Below are 19032 nucleotides of genomic sequence, written 5' to 3'. Positions count from 1 at the left end.
TTAGAAATACTATAACTTGACCCCGTATACTTGCGGGAATAGACCTATTTTTAGGCCTATCAAGTTTTTGGCGCCGCTGCCGGGGACTAAGCTTGAATTTGTCTTATCTCATTTCTATATTAGTTTTATTTTTGGTAAGTTTTTATTTTTGGACACTTTGACTTGCTTTTCCATTTTTGGTGTGTAGAACGCTAAGGAGCAAAGGAAGAGGCGCAACAAGGAGAGGAGCTCAAGAAGGAAAATTTACATTTTATTTTTAGTATTTTTTATTTTATTTTATTTTTGGTGAGAGAGAGACTTTTAGACTTTCTAGTTTTTATTTTTGGTTTAAACGTTTTGACCCTAAATTGGAGGGCATTTAAATTGTAACCGAAAACCAAAACGAAGCCTCGGGTTCGAACACTCACGGGAGAGTGGCCCGGGTCGTCTACAAAGGTCGTCGCCCGTCTTGAACGGGAGGTAACTTCTTGATCACCCACGAATCTCTTGTAAGTGGGTACTTGTGATGTTTCTTGCTTGCTAATTGATTGTCGAACTATTAGTTTAATTATCATATTAGTAAGGGCATCAACCCATTACAAGATAGGAGTCGGATTTCATCACCGGTCTCTTGCCCATCTAGGTAACAACATCGCCGATCCCAAGCCTCACTTAAAATTAAAAATCGATTTAGACATTGGCCAAAGGGTAACGAGCTTATAGGACACTCTTGACAAATCTCGAACTTGATTAGTATTTGGAGTTTTCCCAGGAAGAGGGAACGATCCAAGAACACAATTCTAGATCGTTGTACTGTGACGGAGTAACTCCTCATAAGAATCATAGTTCAAGTTTGGTGAGAAGTAGAAGCTGTCTAGATCAATTTTTAGGTGAAAAAGACTACCCGGTCGTCTAGATTGTGTCTAGGTTGCTTGGTGGAGTCAGCTTGCTTGCTTTGTTGTTTTCCTTAGGATCTTCGTAGTTTCCTTAATTCTTTTCTTTTCAAAATTTTTTTTCAAAAAGAGTCCCTTGTCTTGTCTCTTGGTTTATGCCCCCTAGGTTACGTGATAAGAGAGGTCGTTTTGTTAAAGAGTCTGATTTGAGTATTTTACTTGAAAACCTTTCTTGAAACGAGTCTATGGAGGATCACGTTGATCAAGCTAGGGTCGAGGATCAACCTATGACTCTCAAAAACTACATGCATCCGGCTAGAGTTAGCCAACCATCATGCATTAGGCTACCCCCGACTAACGCTTATTTCGAGTTAAAGTCGGGAATCATCAATATGCTTCCGGTGTTTCGTGGTTTAGAGAACGAGAACGCGTATTATCATGTTAGGGAATTTGAGTACGTTTGCAAGACCATGAACGTCCCTAACTCGATTGATGCCGTTAGATTAAGGTTGTTCCCTTTTTCTCTAAAGGATAAAGCAATGTCGTGGTTGTATGCCTTACAACCTGAGTCTATTTCTACTTGGGCAGAACTTAGTGGTGTCTTTCTAGAAAAATTCTTTCCCAAGCATAAAACTAGAGCTTTAAGGCAGAGTTTGCTTAATTTCGAGCAACTCCAAGGAGAATCTCTCTACTCCTATATTGAGAGATTCAAAGACATTCTTCTAGAGTGTCCACATCATGGGTTCGAAAAAATTAAACTAGTCCAACTGTTGTATGAAGGACTAGATTATCCTACCACCTCCATGATTGAGTCATTTTGTAATGGCGGGTTCTCCAACAAATCCGCCGATGAGGCCATGGATTTTCTTGAGGAACTAGCCGCACAATCCCAACAATGGGAAACTTCTAGAGAACCTATCACTTGGGCAAAGCCTAATCCAACTAAGGGCGGGATTTATAGGATCGATGATTCTGAGTCCAAACTTGACGCCATTACCAGAAGGTTGGAAGCCTTAGTGATGAATCAACCTAAAATCTTCACGGAGGATCCCACTCATGTCATGAGTGTTGGAAATGAACCCATCTCTTACCCTTGTTCAGTCTGTGGAGACCCTACTCATACGGGGAACAAATGTGCCTTATTCTTTGAGTCTGCTAACAAAGAACAAGCTCATGCTCTCTATCAAAACTCTAGGCAAGACAATCGTCAGAAGTATGATCCTTTCTCTAACACGTATAATCCAGGCTGGAGAAATCATCCCAATCTCTCTTGGTCTAAAGGTCAATACCAGAGTCAGCCTAGTAGTTCTATGAACCCTCATGGGTTTAATGCACCTAGCAACCCGTTTGCTCAGCCCAATGTCCAACACCCACCCGAAAAGAAGACATCATTAGAGGACACCATGCATATGCTAGCTCAGAACCAGAAGGAGTTTCAGGAATCCACCCGTCAAGCTTTGACTAAGCTAGAAACATCTCACCAACAATCTTTGTCTAAGCTAGAAACCCAAATAGGTCTACTTCATGAAGCCTTGAGTCAGAGAGAGAAAGGTAAGTTTCCGAGTCAAGTCGAGCAGAACCCAAAAGGTTTATTGGGTAGACCACCACCAGATGAAGCTAATGCGATAACAACCCTTAGAAGTGGTAGAATTGTGGACAACAAGGTGAGAGCTCCTGAAGAGGAAGAGTTAGAGAACGAGCCGTCTTCGTTGCCAACCAGAGTCTCGAGGGATGAGCCTGAAAAGGCTCCTGAGTCAGAAAGTCCACCCTTAGTATCCGAGCCTTATGTCCCTAGAGCTCCATACCCTCAACGTTTGGTCGAGTCAAAGAAGAAATCTCAATTTCAGGAGATAATGGAGTTGTTCAAACAAGTTAGTATCAACATTCCTCTATTAGATGCGATCAAACAGATCCCAGCTTATGCCAAGTTTCTCAAGGATTTATGTACTAGTAAGCGTAAGATGAATGTCCATAAGAAAGTTTTCCTTACTCAGAATGTTAGTTCGATCATCCAACAAAATATTCCACCTAAGTTCAAGGATCCAGGAAGTCCTACATTACCATGTACCATAGGAGATTATAAAATAGAGCGTGCTCTATTGGATCTTGGTGCTAGTGTTAACCTTCTTCCTTATTCTGTGTACTTACAGTTGGGATTAGGAGAGATCAAACCAACCTCTGTGGTCCTTCAGTTAGCGGATCGGTCTGTTAGGCACCCACGTGGAATAGTCGAAGATGTTTTGATCAAAGTTGGTGAATTCTTATTTCCTGTTGATTTCATCATTTTAGATACTGAGCCAGTCCATAATTCCAAAAGTCAAATACCTGTCATATTAGGGCGACCATTCTTAGCTACATCCAATGCTATCATCTATTGTCGTAGCGGCCTGTTGAAATTGTCTTTTGGAAAAATGACTGTAGAGATGAACATCTTCCATGCTGGACTTCACCCCGATGATGTTGATGATTTTAACGAATTAAATTTGATAGATATGTTGGTTCAGGATTCCTTACCAACAACTTTATCAGATGACCCGTTGGAAACATTGTTGGCCTATTTTGGTTTAGATTTTGATGAGGAAAGTAGTATCAATGAGGTGAATGCTTTATTAGATTCCACCCCATTACTAGATACTGAGAAATGGAAAGCGAAAACTGAATCCCTCGCAATCTCTGAACCAAGTATGGCATCAACTTTAGAGACAACTCAACCATCGGCAAGTGATGAGTCCAAATCACCCTCTGTCTCAGAGTCGTCTCAGCCTATTGAGAAACCACCATCCTTAGAGTTGAAACCTTTACCTGAGAACATGAAATATTCGTTTTTAGGATCTTCAGAAACCCTACCTGTTATTATTGCATCCGAGCTAGAGAAAGAACAAGAGGGTCGATTGTTAGATGTCCTAAGAGAACACAAAGAGGCACTAGGATGGTCTATAGCCGATCTCAAGGGTATAAGTCCGTTAGTTTGCATGCACCACATTTACTTAGAAGAAGATGCTAAACCTTCGAGAGAGATGCAACGTCGACTTAACCCTCATATGAAGGAAGTTGTGAGATCTGAAGTCCTGAAATTATTAGATGCGGGTATTATCTACCCTATTTCAGATAGCACTTGGGTCAGTCCTGTTCAAACTGTTCCCAAGAAGTCAGGCATTACTGTAGTTAGGAATGAGTGCAATGAGTTAATACCCACCAGGATGACCACTGCGTGGCGTGTTTGTGTAGACTACAGGAAGTTGAACACGGTCACGAGGAAAGATCATTTTCCTCTTCCATTCATTGATCAGATGCTCGAGAGACTGGCAGGACATAGTTACTATTGTTTCTTAGATGGCTATTCCGGGTATAATCAAATTGCCATTGCTCCTGAAGATCAAGAGAAAACAACCTTCACTTGCCCATTTGGAACTTATGCTTATCGTCGTATGCCGTTTGGGTTGTGTAATGCACCCGCTACTTTTCAACGTTGTCTGATGAGCATATTTTCTGATATGGTAGAAAGGTTTCTCGAAGTCTTCATGGATGATTTTTCAGTCTTCGGGTCATCATTTGATGAATGTCTACATCACCTCACTCTCGTGTTGGTTAGATGTAAAGAGAAGAATTTAGTGCTTTATCAGAAGTGATTCCCGATGATCAGCTTAGTCTGGCTGAAGACTTTAAACTTAGCGCTTCTTAGGAGGCAACCCATGCTTCTGATATAGGACAGTGGAGTCCGGTAATATCTTTCCTCTCATCTTTTTATTTTTGGCATAGTCTTCAGAACATTGAGGACAATGTTCGGTTTAAGTTTGGGGATAGGGAAGAACTTTTTGCTAAGTCCTTCATTTCGAAAATTAAAGAGGGTTCAAAATTTGTTCAATTTTGGGACCGAAAGTGTGAGTCTAATGGTTGTTTTTGGCTTGTTAATAATTATAGAGTCGAGTTGATCGTACTATCCGGTTGTTAAAGGTTTTTTTCATGAATTTCGAGTCTTGAGGTCGTCTGTGTGCTAGCCATGTGAGTATTATGGAAGTGAAGGGTAGACGGTTCTGAGAGAACTAGATTAATCATTAGTGGAGACTTAACCCTTGTGAGATTTCTGAGCCTTTCTATTACCTTTGAGTGTACTCTTCTGCGCTGATTCCGAGTAGAGTGAAGAGCTACTCAACCTCGCAACTTTATAAAAAGAGCTCATTTGATCTCGTGTGCTCAACTTCCATAGCCACTAGGAGTGACATCAGGATAGCGAATAAACCTTACTCTTGTAGTCCATGAAACCCGATAATAGTGTCAACTTTAGGAAGACGGATACTCCACCATCCATTCATCATATGACTCCCGAGAATGAAGGCATGAAAAGTAAAGAAAGAAGAATGTGAAAGCAAAGTGCGAAAAATAGAAAAGTCAATTGTTGGGAATACTAGTGTTGGTATTACATTGTTTGTATTGTTTATAGTTGAATTTCACAAAAAAAAAAAAAAAAAAAAAAAAAAAAAAAAAAAAAAAAAAAAAAAGAAAGAGAAAGAGAAATCCTTGAAAAACAGAAAGTGTGTGTAAAAGGTTCATGTGAACTTTAGTTTGTTATGTAAAATAAGTGTTCGAAGCAAAAAGCTATATATGGAAGTTACTTGAAGTTCTCTAGCATTGAAGGCGTCGACATTCTCGGGATCTCATCACCATCCATCTCATCACTTGTATCCGTTGACCTTTAGGAAGCATTATTATAAGGTAGAGTGGGTGAGAAGGGTAAGTGAGCTTCCCCATTCCATTTAGTGGTTATATTCCTTTTCGTAGATCATTCGTTCTAAAATATTGTCCTCACCCCTTTTTATGTGTTGAGTCTATAGTCGTGATCACACTCACACATACGAGCGAACCATTTCTGAGTGATTTCATCTTTTAGAGCGTATGTCTGTGAGGCCAAAGTCGAGGCGAAATGTATTAAGATAGGGATCAAGGGTCTATCTGCTTGGAACTGAAGTGATTCTCATTGTGGCTAGTCACGTACACTTTGAGTCTAGATTATTAGTGAAGAGATCTTTAGCGTCTGTATAGTGTTGTTAACTTTGACTGATTCCTATTAGCTTGCTAAAATTTTCTAGGAGATAAACATTTTTAGTCCGTCTTAGTTGACTTTGAGTGCTTTTGAACCCTATTGTATTTTAGAAATGTTTTTGAATTTTGTGGGTATATTCTCTGGAAACCCTCACGAGACAAAACTCGTCCACTAGGGCAACCTAGGGGTTTAACGGCTTGTTGCATATGCTAAATGCAACCGGGATTCCTCCGACAGTGAGTTAGGTTTTTCTTTTATTTTGTTTTGCTCGGGGACTAGCAAAATCTAAGTTTGGGGATGTTTGATGGGTCATGAAAATGTCCCATCAGAGTCGTTTAAATTAGCCGAGTTAGTCTGTTTCGAGTCTTTATTGTAATAAAATGGTTGGTTTTCTTGATTAGGTGTCTTTTGCAGAGTTAGGTGTGAAAAACGGTTAAAAATGAGAAAAAGATGCATAAAGGGTATTTTGGTCATTTGGAGTCAAGGACATTCTGGAAATTTGGCCAAGGTCAGTGCGTGGTTGAAAAGTAGAGGTCGAGACGAGTCCGTAGGAGAAAACGGAAGTCAAATCGGAGTCCGGACGAAGGAATAAACCAAGGTCAAAGTCAGGTCAACATTTGGTCAGCATTCGGTACAAGTTCGGGCAAGTTTCTGGCCCGCGGTATGCTTAGGGACACGTGTCGTAGTTCGGAGGTCGGAGCATCTAAATCGCGTGTTCGCGCTAAGCAGCGAAGTGGCCCTTATGAGCGTGATCCAGTACTCCCGTTTGCAACTTAATTCCGTGCATCATATCCCACGTTTTAATCTTATCCATTCACTCCCGTGTTTTTGAAATCGTGCGGCTGCTATTACTCCCGTGCTTTACTGCATTTTCCGTGTACCCGAAACAACTTAAAAGCGTGCTCCTGGACGCGTGGCTCTCTCCCGTCCCTCCTGATCCGCGCGCTTCAAGATCTAACGGTTGCTGTGTTGTCCCATCTTATTATCTCACAACCGGCTACACCAAATCATCCGAAACCCATTATAAACCCTAGCCGCCGACCAGATTGTGCTTTTAACCCCTAGATTTCCAATTTTGACCCTCAGCTTTCCATTTTTTACCAATTTTAACCCCAACTCAACCCTAATCCTATATAAACACCTTTAGAAGACCAACCAACCTCTTCTTTTTTTTATCCCCTCTTTCCTCCTTCTTGTAGTTGTAAAACCCTAACCCTTCTTCTCCCCTCTTAGCCTTCCTCTCTCCTCTTAGCCTCCTTTTCTCTACCTCTTCTCAACTAAAAACCCTAGCCACCATTCTTTTCTCTACCACCTTCATCTTTTCTCTAGATTTTCTTTCTCCTTCTAATTTCTTCTTCTAACCCTCTAATTTCTCCATAACTTCTTCTCTAAAATCTCTTCTTCTTCTATCTCTCTTCTAAATTTCTCTACTTTTATCTTCTAATAAGCTATTATTTGGAGTTTTGAGCAATATTCTTGAGATACTTGGAGCTTAAATTGGACATCAAAATGGAGATACATGGGAATATGGATTGGGAACATTCTTGGTGATTTCTTTCCACTAATCTTTTGTAATTCCATTTATTTTATGAATTCAATGAATATTATTTTAGATTCCATGAGTATCTAAATTTTGTATCTAGGGTGTAGAGGAAACCCATATTTGGGCTTATTTTGAGATATGTTATAAATCAATGAATCCTTATTTTTGAGCTTCAATGCCTATTGATTGTCATTTCATGTTGATTCTATAACCTTGTTATCATTCATGTATTATAATTAGATATTTCATGCTTTTATTGATTTATTAGATGAGATATACCTTTTAGATCTTGAATGATAGTGTAGGAAATTAGTTTTATATGGTAGTCAATCATACATTCTTGATTTTGAATTGTGCTATTAAAGAATATTATCCGAAACCTAATTAGTTCATTAAGCTAGGTTTTGAGTTATAAACAAATATTGATTTGTTGATTGAATGCTTGTCATAAGTAGTCCATTTATGTGGTGAAATCGAAATCCCTAGATTCTTCTTCTCATCTTAATTTAATTCTTATTAGTCTATTAGTCTAGCTTTCTTTTTTTTCATAGTAGTTTCTAAATCAAATCAAAAGTTTGATAGGGGGTTTAATTCGAGATTTAGATAAATTAGTTTGTCTCTTGGGACGATACTCGACTTATTAGAAATACTATAACTTGACCCCGTATACTTGCGGGAATAGACCTATTTTTAGGCCTATCAACTTCCATAGCCACTAGGAGTGACATCAAGATAGCAAATAAACCTTACTCTTGTAGTCCATGAAACCCGATAATAGTGTCAACTTTAGGAAGACGGATACTTCACCATCCATTCGTCATATGACTCCCGAGAATGAAGGCATGAAAAGTAAAGAAAGTGGAATGTGAAAGAAAAGTATGAAAGAAAAAAAGTTGATTGCTGAGATTACTAGTGTTGGTATTTGTGTGGTGAGATTCAAAAAAAAAAAATAGAAAGTTTGTGTAAAAAAGTTCTTGTGAATTCTACTTTGTTAAATAAGTGTTCAAAGCAAAAAACTAAGTTGGAAGTTGCTTGAACATCTCTAACATTGAAGACGTCGACATTCTCGGGATTTCATCATCATCCATCTCATCACTTGTATCCGTTGACCTTTAGGAAACATTATTAGAGGGTAGAGTGAGTGAGAAGGGTAAGTGAGCTTCCCCATTCATTTAGTGGTTATATTCCTTTTCGTAGATCATTCGTTCTAAAATGTCGTCCTCACCCTTTTTATGTGTTGAGTCCAAGTTAGTGATCACGCTCACACATACGAGCGAACCATTCTTGAGCGATTTCATCCTTTGGAGCGTATGTTTGTGAGGCCAAAGTCGAGGCGAAATGTATTAAGATAAGGATCAAGGCTCTGTCTGTTCGGAACTGAAGTGATTCTCATTGTGGCTAGTCACGTAAACTTCGAGTCTAGATTATTAGTGAAGAGATTTTTAACGTCTGTATAGTGTTGTTAACTTTGACTCATTCCTATTAGCTTGCTAAAATTTTGTAAAAGATAAACATTTTTGGTCCGTCTTAGTTGACTTTGAGTGTTTTTTAACCCTATTGTATTTTTGAAATATTTTTCAATTTTGTGGGTATATTCTTTGGAAACCCTCACGAGACAACACTCGTCTACTAGGGAAACCTAGGGGTTTAACGACTTGTTGCAATGCTAAATGCAACCGGGATTCCTCTGAAAGTGAGTTAGGTTTTTCTTTTATCTAAGTTTGGGGATGTTTGATGGGTCATGAAAATGTCCAATCGGAGTCGTTTAATTTAGCCAAGTTAGTCTGTTTCGAGTCCTTATTATAAAAAAATGGTTGGTTTTCTTGATTAGGTGTCTTTTGCAGAGTTAGGTATGAAAACGGTTAAACACGAATACAAAGGGTATTTTGGTCGTTTGGAGTCGAGGACATTTTGGTAATTTGGCCAAGGTCAGTGCATGGGATTTTACAATGGTATTTTTGTAACGTTATAACAGCCATAGCCATTACAAATAGCCCGAAAGGCCGTTACAAAAAGCCTTTTGTAATGGCTAAAAACCGTTATATAAAAAAAACGAGCCGTTATAAAAAGTCCCGTTGCAAATACAGTTGTAACGGCCTGGAGCCGTTACAATTCCACTTTTTATAACGGCTTTGTGTGGGTTAGCCGTTATACAAGAGCTCATCAAACTGGCGGGAAATATGATGGCGCCAAATTTGCATACCTATTTGTAACGGCTTCGACACAAAAGGCCGTTACAAATGTTACTATTTGTAACGGATTTAAAACTTTGGCCGTTACAAATAGTTCATTTCTGAAGAAAAAAAATTTGTTAAATTATGTGGTATCCAGCTGCAATATTTTACAGCTTTTACTGTTGTCCTGTTTGAAAATCAGAAAACTGAAACAAGATAACTCAAACTAAAACAAATTATCAAACAAAACACATTATATTGATTTCATACTCTTAATATTGATTATATATATATATATATATAACACTTCATAGTACTTCCTAAACACATAAATGTAAGAACTAAACTAAAAAGAAATTATTCAAATTAACCAAAACATTAGTAAATATATGCTAGTTCGATTAAGCTCCAACGATCTCAAATTTTCTTGTCTTTCTCATCCTGAAAAAGGAATAAAAGAAAAAGAGAATCAATATTTAATGCTACGAGTATAAGAGATAACAATATCGAGTATAAGAGGAAACACTAATTCGATTAAGCTCTAATGTTTCAAATCCAGCATCAATAAATCAGGAAATGCTAGTTACAAATCAATAAAACATAACAGTGTAGAGTATAAGAGACTGTGTAGTTGATCTCGGTCTCGGTCAAGACAACATGTATTCAATAACTAATAAGTTTAATAACTAGTAGTACTAGTTCTTTTGACTCTAATGCTACGAGTTTAAGTTAGGAAAGTTTGGTGGATCCTACGAAATGAACTCAAGGTCGACTGCTGTAGGACTCTTGTCTGATTTCCCTAATGGTTGTTTATCTCATATCTCATTCGGTTGTATTATCAGACAATAAGGTTTATGAGGTAATAGAAAGTCGTTGGTTTTGTAATAGAAAGCAGAACAAGAACATGAAAGCAGAACAAGTTTATATACTTTACCATGTCATGTTGAGTAATTCCCACTGTGATGCGCACCACAAGGTCGATCTCAGCTTCCACGGGCTTCATTATAGTTGCTGCTGCAAATGGTGAGGGTACATATCAGAACCTCAGTATTATAATACACGTTCAGCACATATAAATTAACGAGGGTGTAACCCGTGCCCATGGGGCACGGACAGTACAGTCATATGCGTTATAGACCAAGCAAACTATGTTAACGATTATAAGTTACGACTGAATGACTGTTTTGGTATTTATTCGTCACATCAGTTGAGTGTTCGCCTGATTCAATAGCTAAATCGAATAAGTACATCTTCAGGAATAAGTTCAAAGAAAAGTCAAAAATCAATTCATTAACCTCTTTATTTCGGGGGGAAGGGGGCATTACTTTCTGGCCCCCACCATACATATTTTGATCCTCCTCATATGCCTCTAGAGTTTTAGCTTGGTTCCCTTCATCTATTCCTCGATGTTCACAACTTCCCCATGGTTGGTCTTGATGTGCAACTGGCTACCGTCCAAATGGGTCAACACAAAATTGGGATAATCGTACTGCAAAAACACAAACACCATATTCCTAGTAATCGTCTGAGGCTGCAAACAAACAAAAATAAGTTTAGACCATAATTAGAGCCCACATTTCATATTTGAAATTTGGTTGCAAATTTGAATTGACTCCAACCTGATTTCAAAAAATTATTCTTTATCTTCGACTTCTAGTCAGTTATCTTTATATTTCTAAGTAAAAAAATATCGAAGTAGGAGAGAAAAATAATCTCAGAGTAACAGAAAAAAGAGTAACATCACTAAACAATAACATAAAAAAACTACATGAAGTTCAAAAGGGTAACATCACGAAACAGTAACATACCTTTTGTTTCCTCTTTAAAATTGACACTGTTTGGTTGATTGAAACTTAGTTACAAACTTCATATAGTTTGAATCAGCTTCGTCGACCAAAATCTTCAATTTCATCCGAAGATAAAACTACTGTAAGCAGGAAAAACATAGAATTAAGTTCAGATTCGTCCGACAGAAGCTATTAAAGTAAAATATACAACAATTTAGAGAGTAATTTAATCAAATACATCAAACTCGCAATGAAATGGGTGAACTCAGTGAGAACCTGGGGCAAAATTCTTTTCGGAAAGCAGAAAGACTCTTATTTGGTTTAGCATCAAAAGATAAATAGGAAATAAATATAACAAAAACTCACAAAGTCGAATGTGTAGCATAACAGCAAAATCGAATATATAAAAAACTCATAAAGTCGAATGTGTAGCATAGCAAGCATATGTTTAAACTAAGTCGCATAAAAATATCATGAACAATCACCTAAACTAATTTACTATTACAAAAAACCTAACATACCCTTCAGTCGATGGTTCCTTTTTCGTGTAGGACTGTTCCTGAGATTCCTTTTTACCTTCATGGCTACAAATCTCATTTCCTCCACAAACTCGTTTCCTCCACAAACTCGTTTCCTCCACAAATCGACTGTTATTTCTGCTATAGTTACAGAAGTAACAATTGATTTCCATCGATTACTATGAACTGAATACGTATTTGACTGAAACAGAAATGAGGTTTATTCACAAACCCATTAAAGATGATAACTTTAGGAATAGAAAAGAGCTGAGAATGAGATATAGATGCAGTGAAAGCCACGAAAGATGATGATTTCAGGAAGAGAAAGCAAGGGACTTTTCAAGGGTTTCAGATGAACTCTCATTTTCAGCCATGAAGGTAAGAAATTATCAAAACAAATACAGAAATCTAACCTAAAACTATTACAACATTTTAACCTAAAAACAAACACATTTTAACCAAAATAACTAACACAACAAATTTAAAATCAAACTTTCTAAAGAGAGAAGCATCTACAGCAATTTAACCTAACACAAACAATTATTAAGAAGAAATGGAACTGTACCTTAAATCCCTAAATCCAGAGAGAGAAAACTTTGAAAACTGAAAACCCTATGTGAGAGAGGTTGTGCGTGAGAGGGAAAAAAAGAGAGGTACCTGCAAAAGAAATTGAGAGAGATTTATGTGAGATGAGAAGAAGATGAGAGAACAGGAAGGAGATCAAATTAACAGTGGGGTTCCTCCATTCAACCTAAAAAAAAAAAATCTTTTTGATAGATTAAACTATCCCTAATTAGAAATGAAGAAATAAAATGAAAGATTGAACTAACCCTAATTAGAGATGAAATCTGGCTTAAAGATGTGGCGGGATCGATTCCTCCTTGCAGTTGTTCTTTCTCTCTCTCGCTTTCACTCTCTCTCTGCAAAAACGAATGGGAAAGAGAGGGAACAGTTCCTGATTTTAGAAATTAGGGCTTAAAGATGTTATAACGGCCAGAAAATAGAAAGGCCGTTACAACTACACGATATTGTAACGGCTTGGTCTCCGTTATAACACAAAATCCCAGGGTTGTACTGTTAAAACTTTTTTGTAACGGAGTTATTTTACAAAGGCCGTTACAATAACAAAAATGTACGCGCCAACTTCCGCGCCAACTCAATTTGGTTTTTTTATAACGGCTACCTAAGGGACGAGCCGTTATATATAAGCCAAGTTTTATAACGGCAAGCTGACAGCCGTTATATCTGACTTATTTGTAACGGCTTACGTCACAGCCGTTACAAATATGCGTTACAAAAGGACCGGATTTTTGTAGTGGGTATTTTGGTCGTTTGGAGTCGAGGACATTTTGGTAATTTGGCCAAGGTCAGTGCATGGGATTTTACAATGGTATTTTTGACTTGTTCATCTAGTATTTGTACGGTGTGATTATTAATTGGTGGCTGGAATCCTAGTGAATTTTGGGTCGTTTTGAACTGCATATTTCTAGGTTGTTTTGTTCTTTCTTGTGAGCGTTTCTTCGTGTTTCTTCGTGTTTGAGCTTGCTTCCTTTTGGAGTCCGAGTCTCGGGTGGACGTAGTCTGTAACTACATTGCTTATTATAGTTGATTTGGTTGGACTACTAGTCCTGTGGTTTTTACTTCTCATATTGAGGAGTTTTTTCACGTTAAAAATCGTGGTCTTATTTACTTTTAGTTCTTTGTTTATTGCTCCCACTATTCTTCTATATTATCCTCGTAACTAACACAAAAGGGAAAAATTTATATTTCTGCTGCGTCGACTCGACCAGTTTTACACAAGAAGTGGTATCAAAGCTCTAGGTTAGAGAGTTCTATGGATTGTGATAAATTTGGTTATTGGTTAATTTTTGTTAGTGATGGAAAATATGGGTGGAATGATAAGTTTGAATGGCGATAATTATCATCTATGAAAGGGTAAGATAAAAGACTTACTCTTTGTGAAAGAATTTCATGTTCAGGTGTTTCATGAGAAGAACCCTGATGAGAAGACTGATGATCAGTGAACATTGCTACATCGCCAAGTTTGTGGTTTGATGAAGCAATGGGTAGATGATAATGTGTTGCATCATATTGAGAATGAGACTAATGCTCATTCGTTGTGGTCGAAGCTGGAGCAGTACGTTACCAGATTCTTGGGAGGTGTTCAAGATGTCTCTTTGTAAATCTACTTCCGAAGGAGTTATCTCAATGGAGTTAGTGAAGAACAGTGTCTTGAATGGAGAAACTAGGAGGCATCCAAATCCTATTTCTTCGTAATTAGATCTGCTGGTTACTGGGTCGCGGGGGAGAAGTTCACATAGAGAGTCCAATAAGAACAGAAGCATGAGCAAATCTAACAAGTTTGCGAATGTAAAGTTCCATTAATGTCATAAGAAATGGCCCCTAAAGTTGAATTGCTGGTTGTTGCAAAAAGAGAATAAGCAAGGAAAGAAGCAAGAAGATAGTGAAGAGAGAGTGACTGTCACTGAAGATGAGTTTCTTATACTCTGTGAGAGTGATGCTATTAATGTTGCATGTCATGAATCCAGTTGGGTTATTGATAGTGGAACGACTACTCACGCTACATCGCAGCGGGAGTTTTTCTAATCTTGGACTTCGGGTAGTTATGGTTCCATGAAGATGGGTAATGATGGTTTGGCTCAGGTTGTTGGCATTGGCGATATTTTTTTGGAGACTAGTATTGGTAGTAGGTTGTTGCTTAAAGGAGTTAAGCATGTCCCAGACATTCAATTGAATCTGATTTCTCAGGGAGACTTGATGATGAGGGTTTCTATAGCTTATTCGGAGGGGGTAAGTAGAAACTTTCACGGGGTTCTATGGTTGTGGCTCGAGGTGATAAGTTTTCATCGTCCTATTGGATGAAAGCTAAGGTCTCCATGGATGCTAATATGGCAATGGAGAATGGTGATGCCATGGATAGCATAAGAGACTCGATCACGTCAGTGAGAAGGGATTGTCTGTGCTATCCAAGAAGGATGCCATTACAGGTATTTTGATTTTCAACTACAAAAGTATGAACATTGTTTTACAGGGAAACAACATAGGCTCTCGTTCAAGTCTTCTGGATCTTCTAGGAAACCCGAGATACTTGATCTGGTGTATTCAGATGTATGTGGTCTAATGAAAAAATCCCTAGGTGGTGCATCATATTTTGTCACGGTCATTGATGATCACTCTAGAAAGTTGTGGGTTTATCTTAAGAAGTCCAAAGATCAGGTTTTGGGGTATTTCAAGCAATTTGTGGCATCGGTTGAGAGACAGATAGGTAAGAAGCTGAAGTGCATTCGCAGTGATAACGGTGGAAGGTATTCTGGACCATTTGATGTTTACTGTAGGGAAAATGGTATTTAGCATCAGAAGACACCACCCGAGACTCCACAATTGAATGGGTTGGCTGAGAGGATGAACGAGACGATTGTCGAGAGAGTTAGGTGTTTGATTTCACAGTCAGGCTTGGCGCAAACTTTCTAGGGAGAAGCCTTGAGCTCGGTTGTTCATGTCTTGAACCTGTCACCAAGTGCTTCATTGGGGGGGTGATAGTCTAGAGAGGGTATGGACCGGTAAGGATATTTCTTATGGTCGTCTGAAGGTCTTTGGGTGTAAGGCGTTATGCACATTCCCAAAGATGAAAGGTCGAAGTTGGAGATGAAATTGCGACAGTGTGTGTTCGTCGGTTATGGTCAGGATGATTTTGGTATAGGTTCTATGACCTCGTGGAGAAGAAGCTCGTTAGGAGCAGAGATGTTCTGTTCATGGAAGATCAAACGATCAGGGACATTGACAAGTCCGGAAATCCAACTCAGGGTTATGAAGGTTTGATTGATTTGGAAGTTGTTCCTTCTACATCTGTCGATGGTCATGTCGAGGTTGAGCTTCAAGTTGATACACCAGGTGTTGATGCTCCCGCACAAGAAGATGGTATCGGTGGTCATGGTGACGATTATGATGGAACACCAGCTACCGAGAGCCTCCCTAATGTAAAGAGATTTGAGAGAGAGTTCTGAGTATGTGTTACTTACAGATGGAGGAGAACCTGAAAGCTTTGTTAAAGCTTTGGAAGATGAACATAAACATGAATGGTGGAATGCATTAGAGACGAGATGGATTCTCTCCAGGAGAACCATACGTTTGAGCTGGTGAAGTTGCCTCAAGGTAAAAGGGCATTGCTTAACAGGTAGGTTTATAGAAAATTGATGGTGAAAGGATTCATCCGAAGGAAGGGAATTGATTTCGATGAAATATTCTCTCCTGTTGTGAAGATGTCATCCATTCGGGTTGCAATTGGATTGGAAACGAGCCTTGATCTAGAGGTGGAGTAAATGGATTTAAAGATTGATTTTCTCCATGATGATTTGGAGGAAGAGATTTACATGATGCAACCGGAAGGCTTTGTGAAGAAGGGAAAAGAGGACTATGTTTGCCGCTGAAGAATTGAAACTGGGATCGAGACAGTGGTATAAGAAGTTTGAGTAAGTTATGAGGGAACATGGTTATAACAACACTACTTCAGATCATTGTGTGTTTGTTCATAGATTTGCTGACGATGTTTTGTTGCTGTATGTTGACGATATGTTGATATTAGGCAAGAACTCTGGGAAAATCCAGGATTTGAAGAAACATCTTAGCAAGTTTTTGCCATGAAAAATTTGGGTCCAGTGAAGCGGATTCTTAGCATAAGAATTGTTCGAGATAGAGAGAACAAGTTGATTCACTTATCTCAGAAAAAGTACATTGAGAAGATACTTCAAAGGTTTTGCATGGACAAATGTAAAGCTGTCAGCAAGCCTCTTGCTGGACACTTTTGATTGACCAGTCAACAGAGTCTGAGTACATATTCAGAGTTGGAAGTTATAGAGAGGGTTCCATATGCTTCTGTAGTGGGTAGTTTGATGTATGCTATGGTGTGTACCAGATGTAACATAGATCATGTGGTTGGTATTGTTAGTAGGTTTCTTTCTAATCCAGGGAAGGAACATTGGGCTGTAGTGAAGTGGATTTTGGGATATCTTCGAGGGACTTCTGGTTTGAAGCTTACTTTCGGAGGTGATCAGTCACTAAAGGTCAGTTATTTTGATGCTAATATGGCTAGGGACGTTGATTCAAGGAAGTCTACTTCGGGTTACTTGGTAACATTTGCAGGGGGAGCTGTAGCATGGCAGTCAAGGCTGCAAAAGTGCGTTGCATTTTCTACCACTGAAGTTGAGTTTATAGACGCAACTGAAGCTTGTAAGGAGTTATTGTGGATGAAGAATTATCTTGAGGAGATCGGATTCAATCAATATAAGTATGTATTGCTTTGTGAAAGTCAAAGTGCAATATATCTCGGCATGAATTCGACGTTTCATTCACCTTCGAAGCACATCGACGTGACATATCATTGGATACATGATGTGGTTGCTTCCAAGAAGTTAGAGCTAGTTCAAGTCCATACAGACGAAAATGGTGCTGATATGATGACGAAGGCTCTGCCGAAGGGGAAGCTGGAGGTCTGCCGAGGGATAGCGAGACTGGTTGTTCAGGGTTGCAAAGGAAAAGTGGAGCTGGATGTTTCCAGGGCTTTCAAGGGGACAACAGGGTTGGCAGTTTTTCCACCAAGACGGAGGGGGAGTTTGTTGGGTTTTCCTCCTAGTGGGGAAACCTATTTGGGTTTGGTTTAGGAAACAAACCCGGGCCCAAGTCGAGTTTCTTAGGGTCGGTTACTAAGGTCGGTGGAATTAGGGTTAAAAGGAAGTCTATAAATACTTCCTTAATCTTAATTAGAAGTAAGCAGCACAATTAAAAATGCACAAGAGAAGAAGGGAGAAAGAGGTTTGCCGAGTATTTTAAGCATGCACAGTCTTCATTGCTAAGAATGGTGAGATCTTCTCCGATTAAGATCAAATTTTGCAGATGTATTCGTGTTTCTTGGTGGCCAGAATCCTAGTGAATTTGGGGCCGTTTTGGACTGCATATTTCTGGGTTGTTTTGCTATTATTCTTGATGCTCTTTCACGTTCCTTAGTAAGCGTCACTAATCTTCCGGGTATTATTCTTGATGCTGAAGGGAGTGTGTTTGAAGAAGCTTTATTTCTTGGAAAAGAGCAAAAGAGGGATCGATCCAAACACTTTCCTTGACTATCATGCCTAGTTTGTTTGAGGTATTATTCATGCCGCTACTAGCTTCTTCAAATTGTAAGAAAAAGAAAGGCAAACCCGCTACTCTGACGTCCTCCTCTTCCAAGAAGCCTTGGACTAAGCAGCTTGCAGAGAGACCTGCTCGGAGCACTGCAAGAATCACCATTTTAGAGCTAGGTAGCCCTGCCACTGCTTCTTTTCCTCAAGGTTCTCTTGTTGGTAGAACTCTTCCTGTAGGGGAATCCCCTTTCACTCCAACTGCCGACTTCCCAAGCAGTCGCACGAGGGCAAATCTCATTCCGATGATTTGCCAAAACCTTTTCGTCTACTTATTTCCAGATTCGTGGATGGCTTCCGTCACCAAGTTTGAGACCTAATATCTTATTTATCTTAAAAGTTTTGCTTGATCCATTTGTTTTTGTTATCTTACTTGACTGCTTGTCTTCATGTAGGCTATCGTTTCGACCATGACAGTTTGCCGAGATGCGATTAATCATAGTGAGAGAGAGCGGAAAAAACACTGACCTATAAGTCAGCCATTCGGAGAGAACGTCTTTGGAACTCCATTTCAATTATCAAGAGGCGTGGTCGGCTGCTTATGTGATGGAAGTCAATGCTTTCAAGACTAGGGAGCTTGGACACGTCGCGCAGAGGGAGAAGGATAAACTGCAGTTCCAGAACATGAAAAACAAATGTGAAGAGATGAAGGTACGTAAGCAATGCAAGTTGGGCTTCAAATTAATTTGGGTGGGAGTGCTCTCGGCTCTTCTATAATCCTGAGATGGAGGTATGTAAGCAATGCAAGTTGGACTCCATGGAAGCGGTAAGAGATGATTCTGAGAGGGCTTCACTTAATCTGTGCATCAACTCCCCATAGACCTTTTTCCCCTCGAAGCAGACCCTGCCTGGTTATAGCTTTGGCTACCAGGCCTTTATTTTAGACCTGCGGAATAAGACATGTTT

The 19032-nt window shown here is 39.0% G+C and overlaps 1 protein-coding gene and 1 long non-coding RNA gene across 4 annotated transcripts; one reads left to right on the top strand and one right to left on the bottom strand.

Annotated features, from left to right (window-relative positions):
* Nucleotides 1–1117: 1117 nt before the first annotated feature.
* On the top strand, nt 1118–4501 carry LOC147557205 (uncharacterized). Its single transcript, XM_086658775.1, has 2 exons — nt 1118–3554; nt 3624–4501. Exons 1-2 carry the CDS (start codon nt 1118–1120, stop codon nt 4499–4501), a joined length of 3315 nt encoding a protein of 1104 aa, XP_086514901.1.
* Nucleotides 4502–9866: 5365 nt separating this feature from the next.
* On the bottom strand, nt 9867–12924 carry LOC147557204 (uncharacterized). 3 transcript variants are annotated; one of them, XR_015233891.1, is made up of 7 exons: nt 12766–12924; nt 12501–12592; nt 11939–12137; nt 11439–11557; nt 10926–11161; nt 10565–10644; nt 9867–10071 (listed from the first exon to the last, which is right to left on the bottom strand). It is a non-coding gene; the product is annotated as an uncharacterized LOC147557204 (long non-coding RNA). The 3 variants fall into 3 exon arrangements; XR_015233892.1 differs by having other exon boundaries at nt 11939–12073; XR_015233893.1 differs by lacking the exon at nt 11939–12137.
* Nucleotides 12925–19032: the final 6108 nt, after the last annotated feature.

The sequence above is a fragment of the Eschscholzia californica genome, unplaced genomic scaffold (assembly GCF_041429995.1).
Source record: "Eschscholzia californica isolate CP2 unplaced genomic scaffold, dmEscCali1.0.p SCAF_2, whole genome shotgun sequence".
Taxonomy (NCBI): domain Eukaryota; kingdom Viridiplantae; phylum Streptophyta; class Magnoliopsida; order Ranunculales; family Papaveraceae; genus Eschscholzia; species Eschscholzia californica.
The sequence above is the reverse complement of the archived record's forward strand: the minus strand, read 5'-3'. Positions and strand labels throughout refer to the sequence as shown.

What these genes read in the sequence shown, in the direction of transcription:
- LOC147557205 (XM_086658775.1), top strand. Translation starts at nt 1,118, where the DNA reads ATGGAGGATCACGTTGATCAAGCTAGGGTCGAGGATCAACCTATGACT. An exon ending in CCTCGCAATCTCTGAACCAA is followed by an intron (nt 3,555 to 3,623) that starts GTATGGCATCAA and finishes CCTCTGTCTCAG; the next exon opens with AGTCGTCTCAGCCTATTGAG.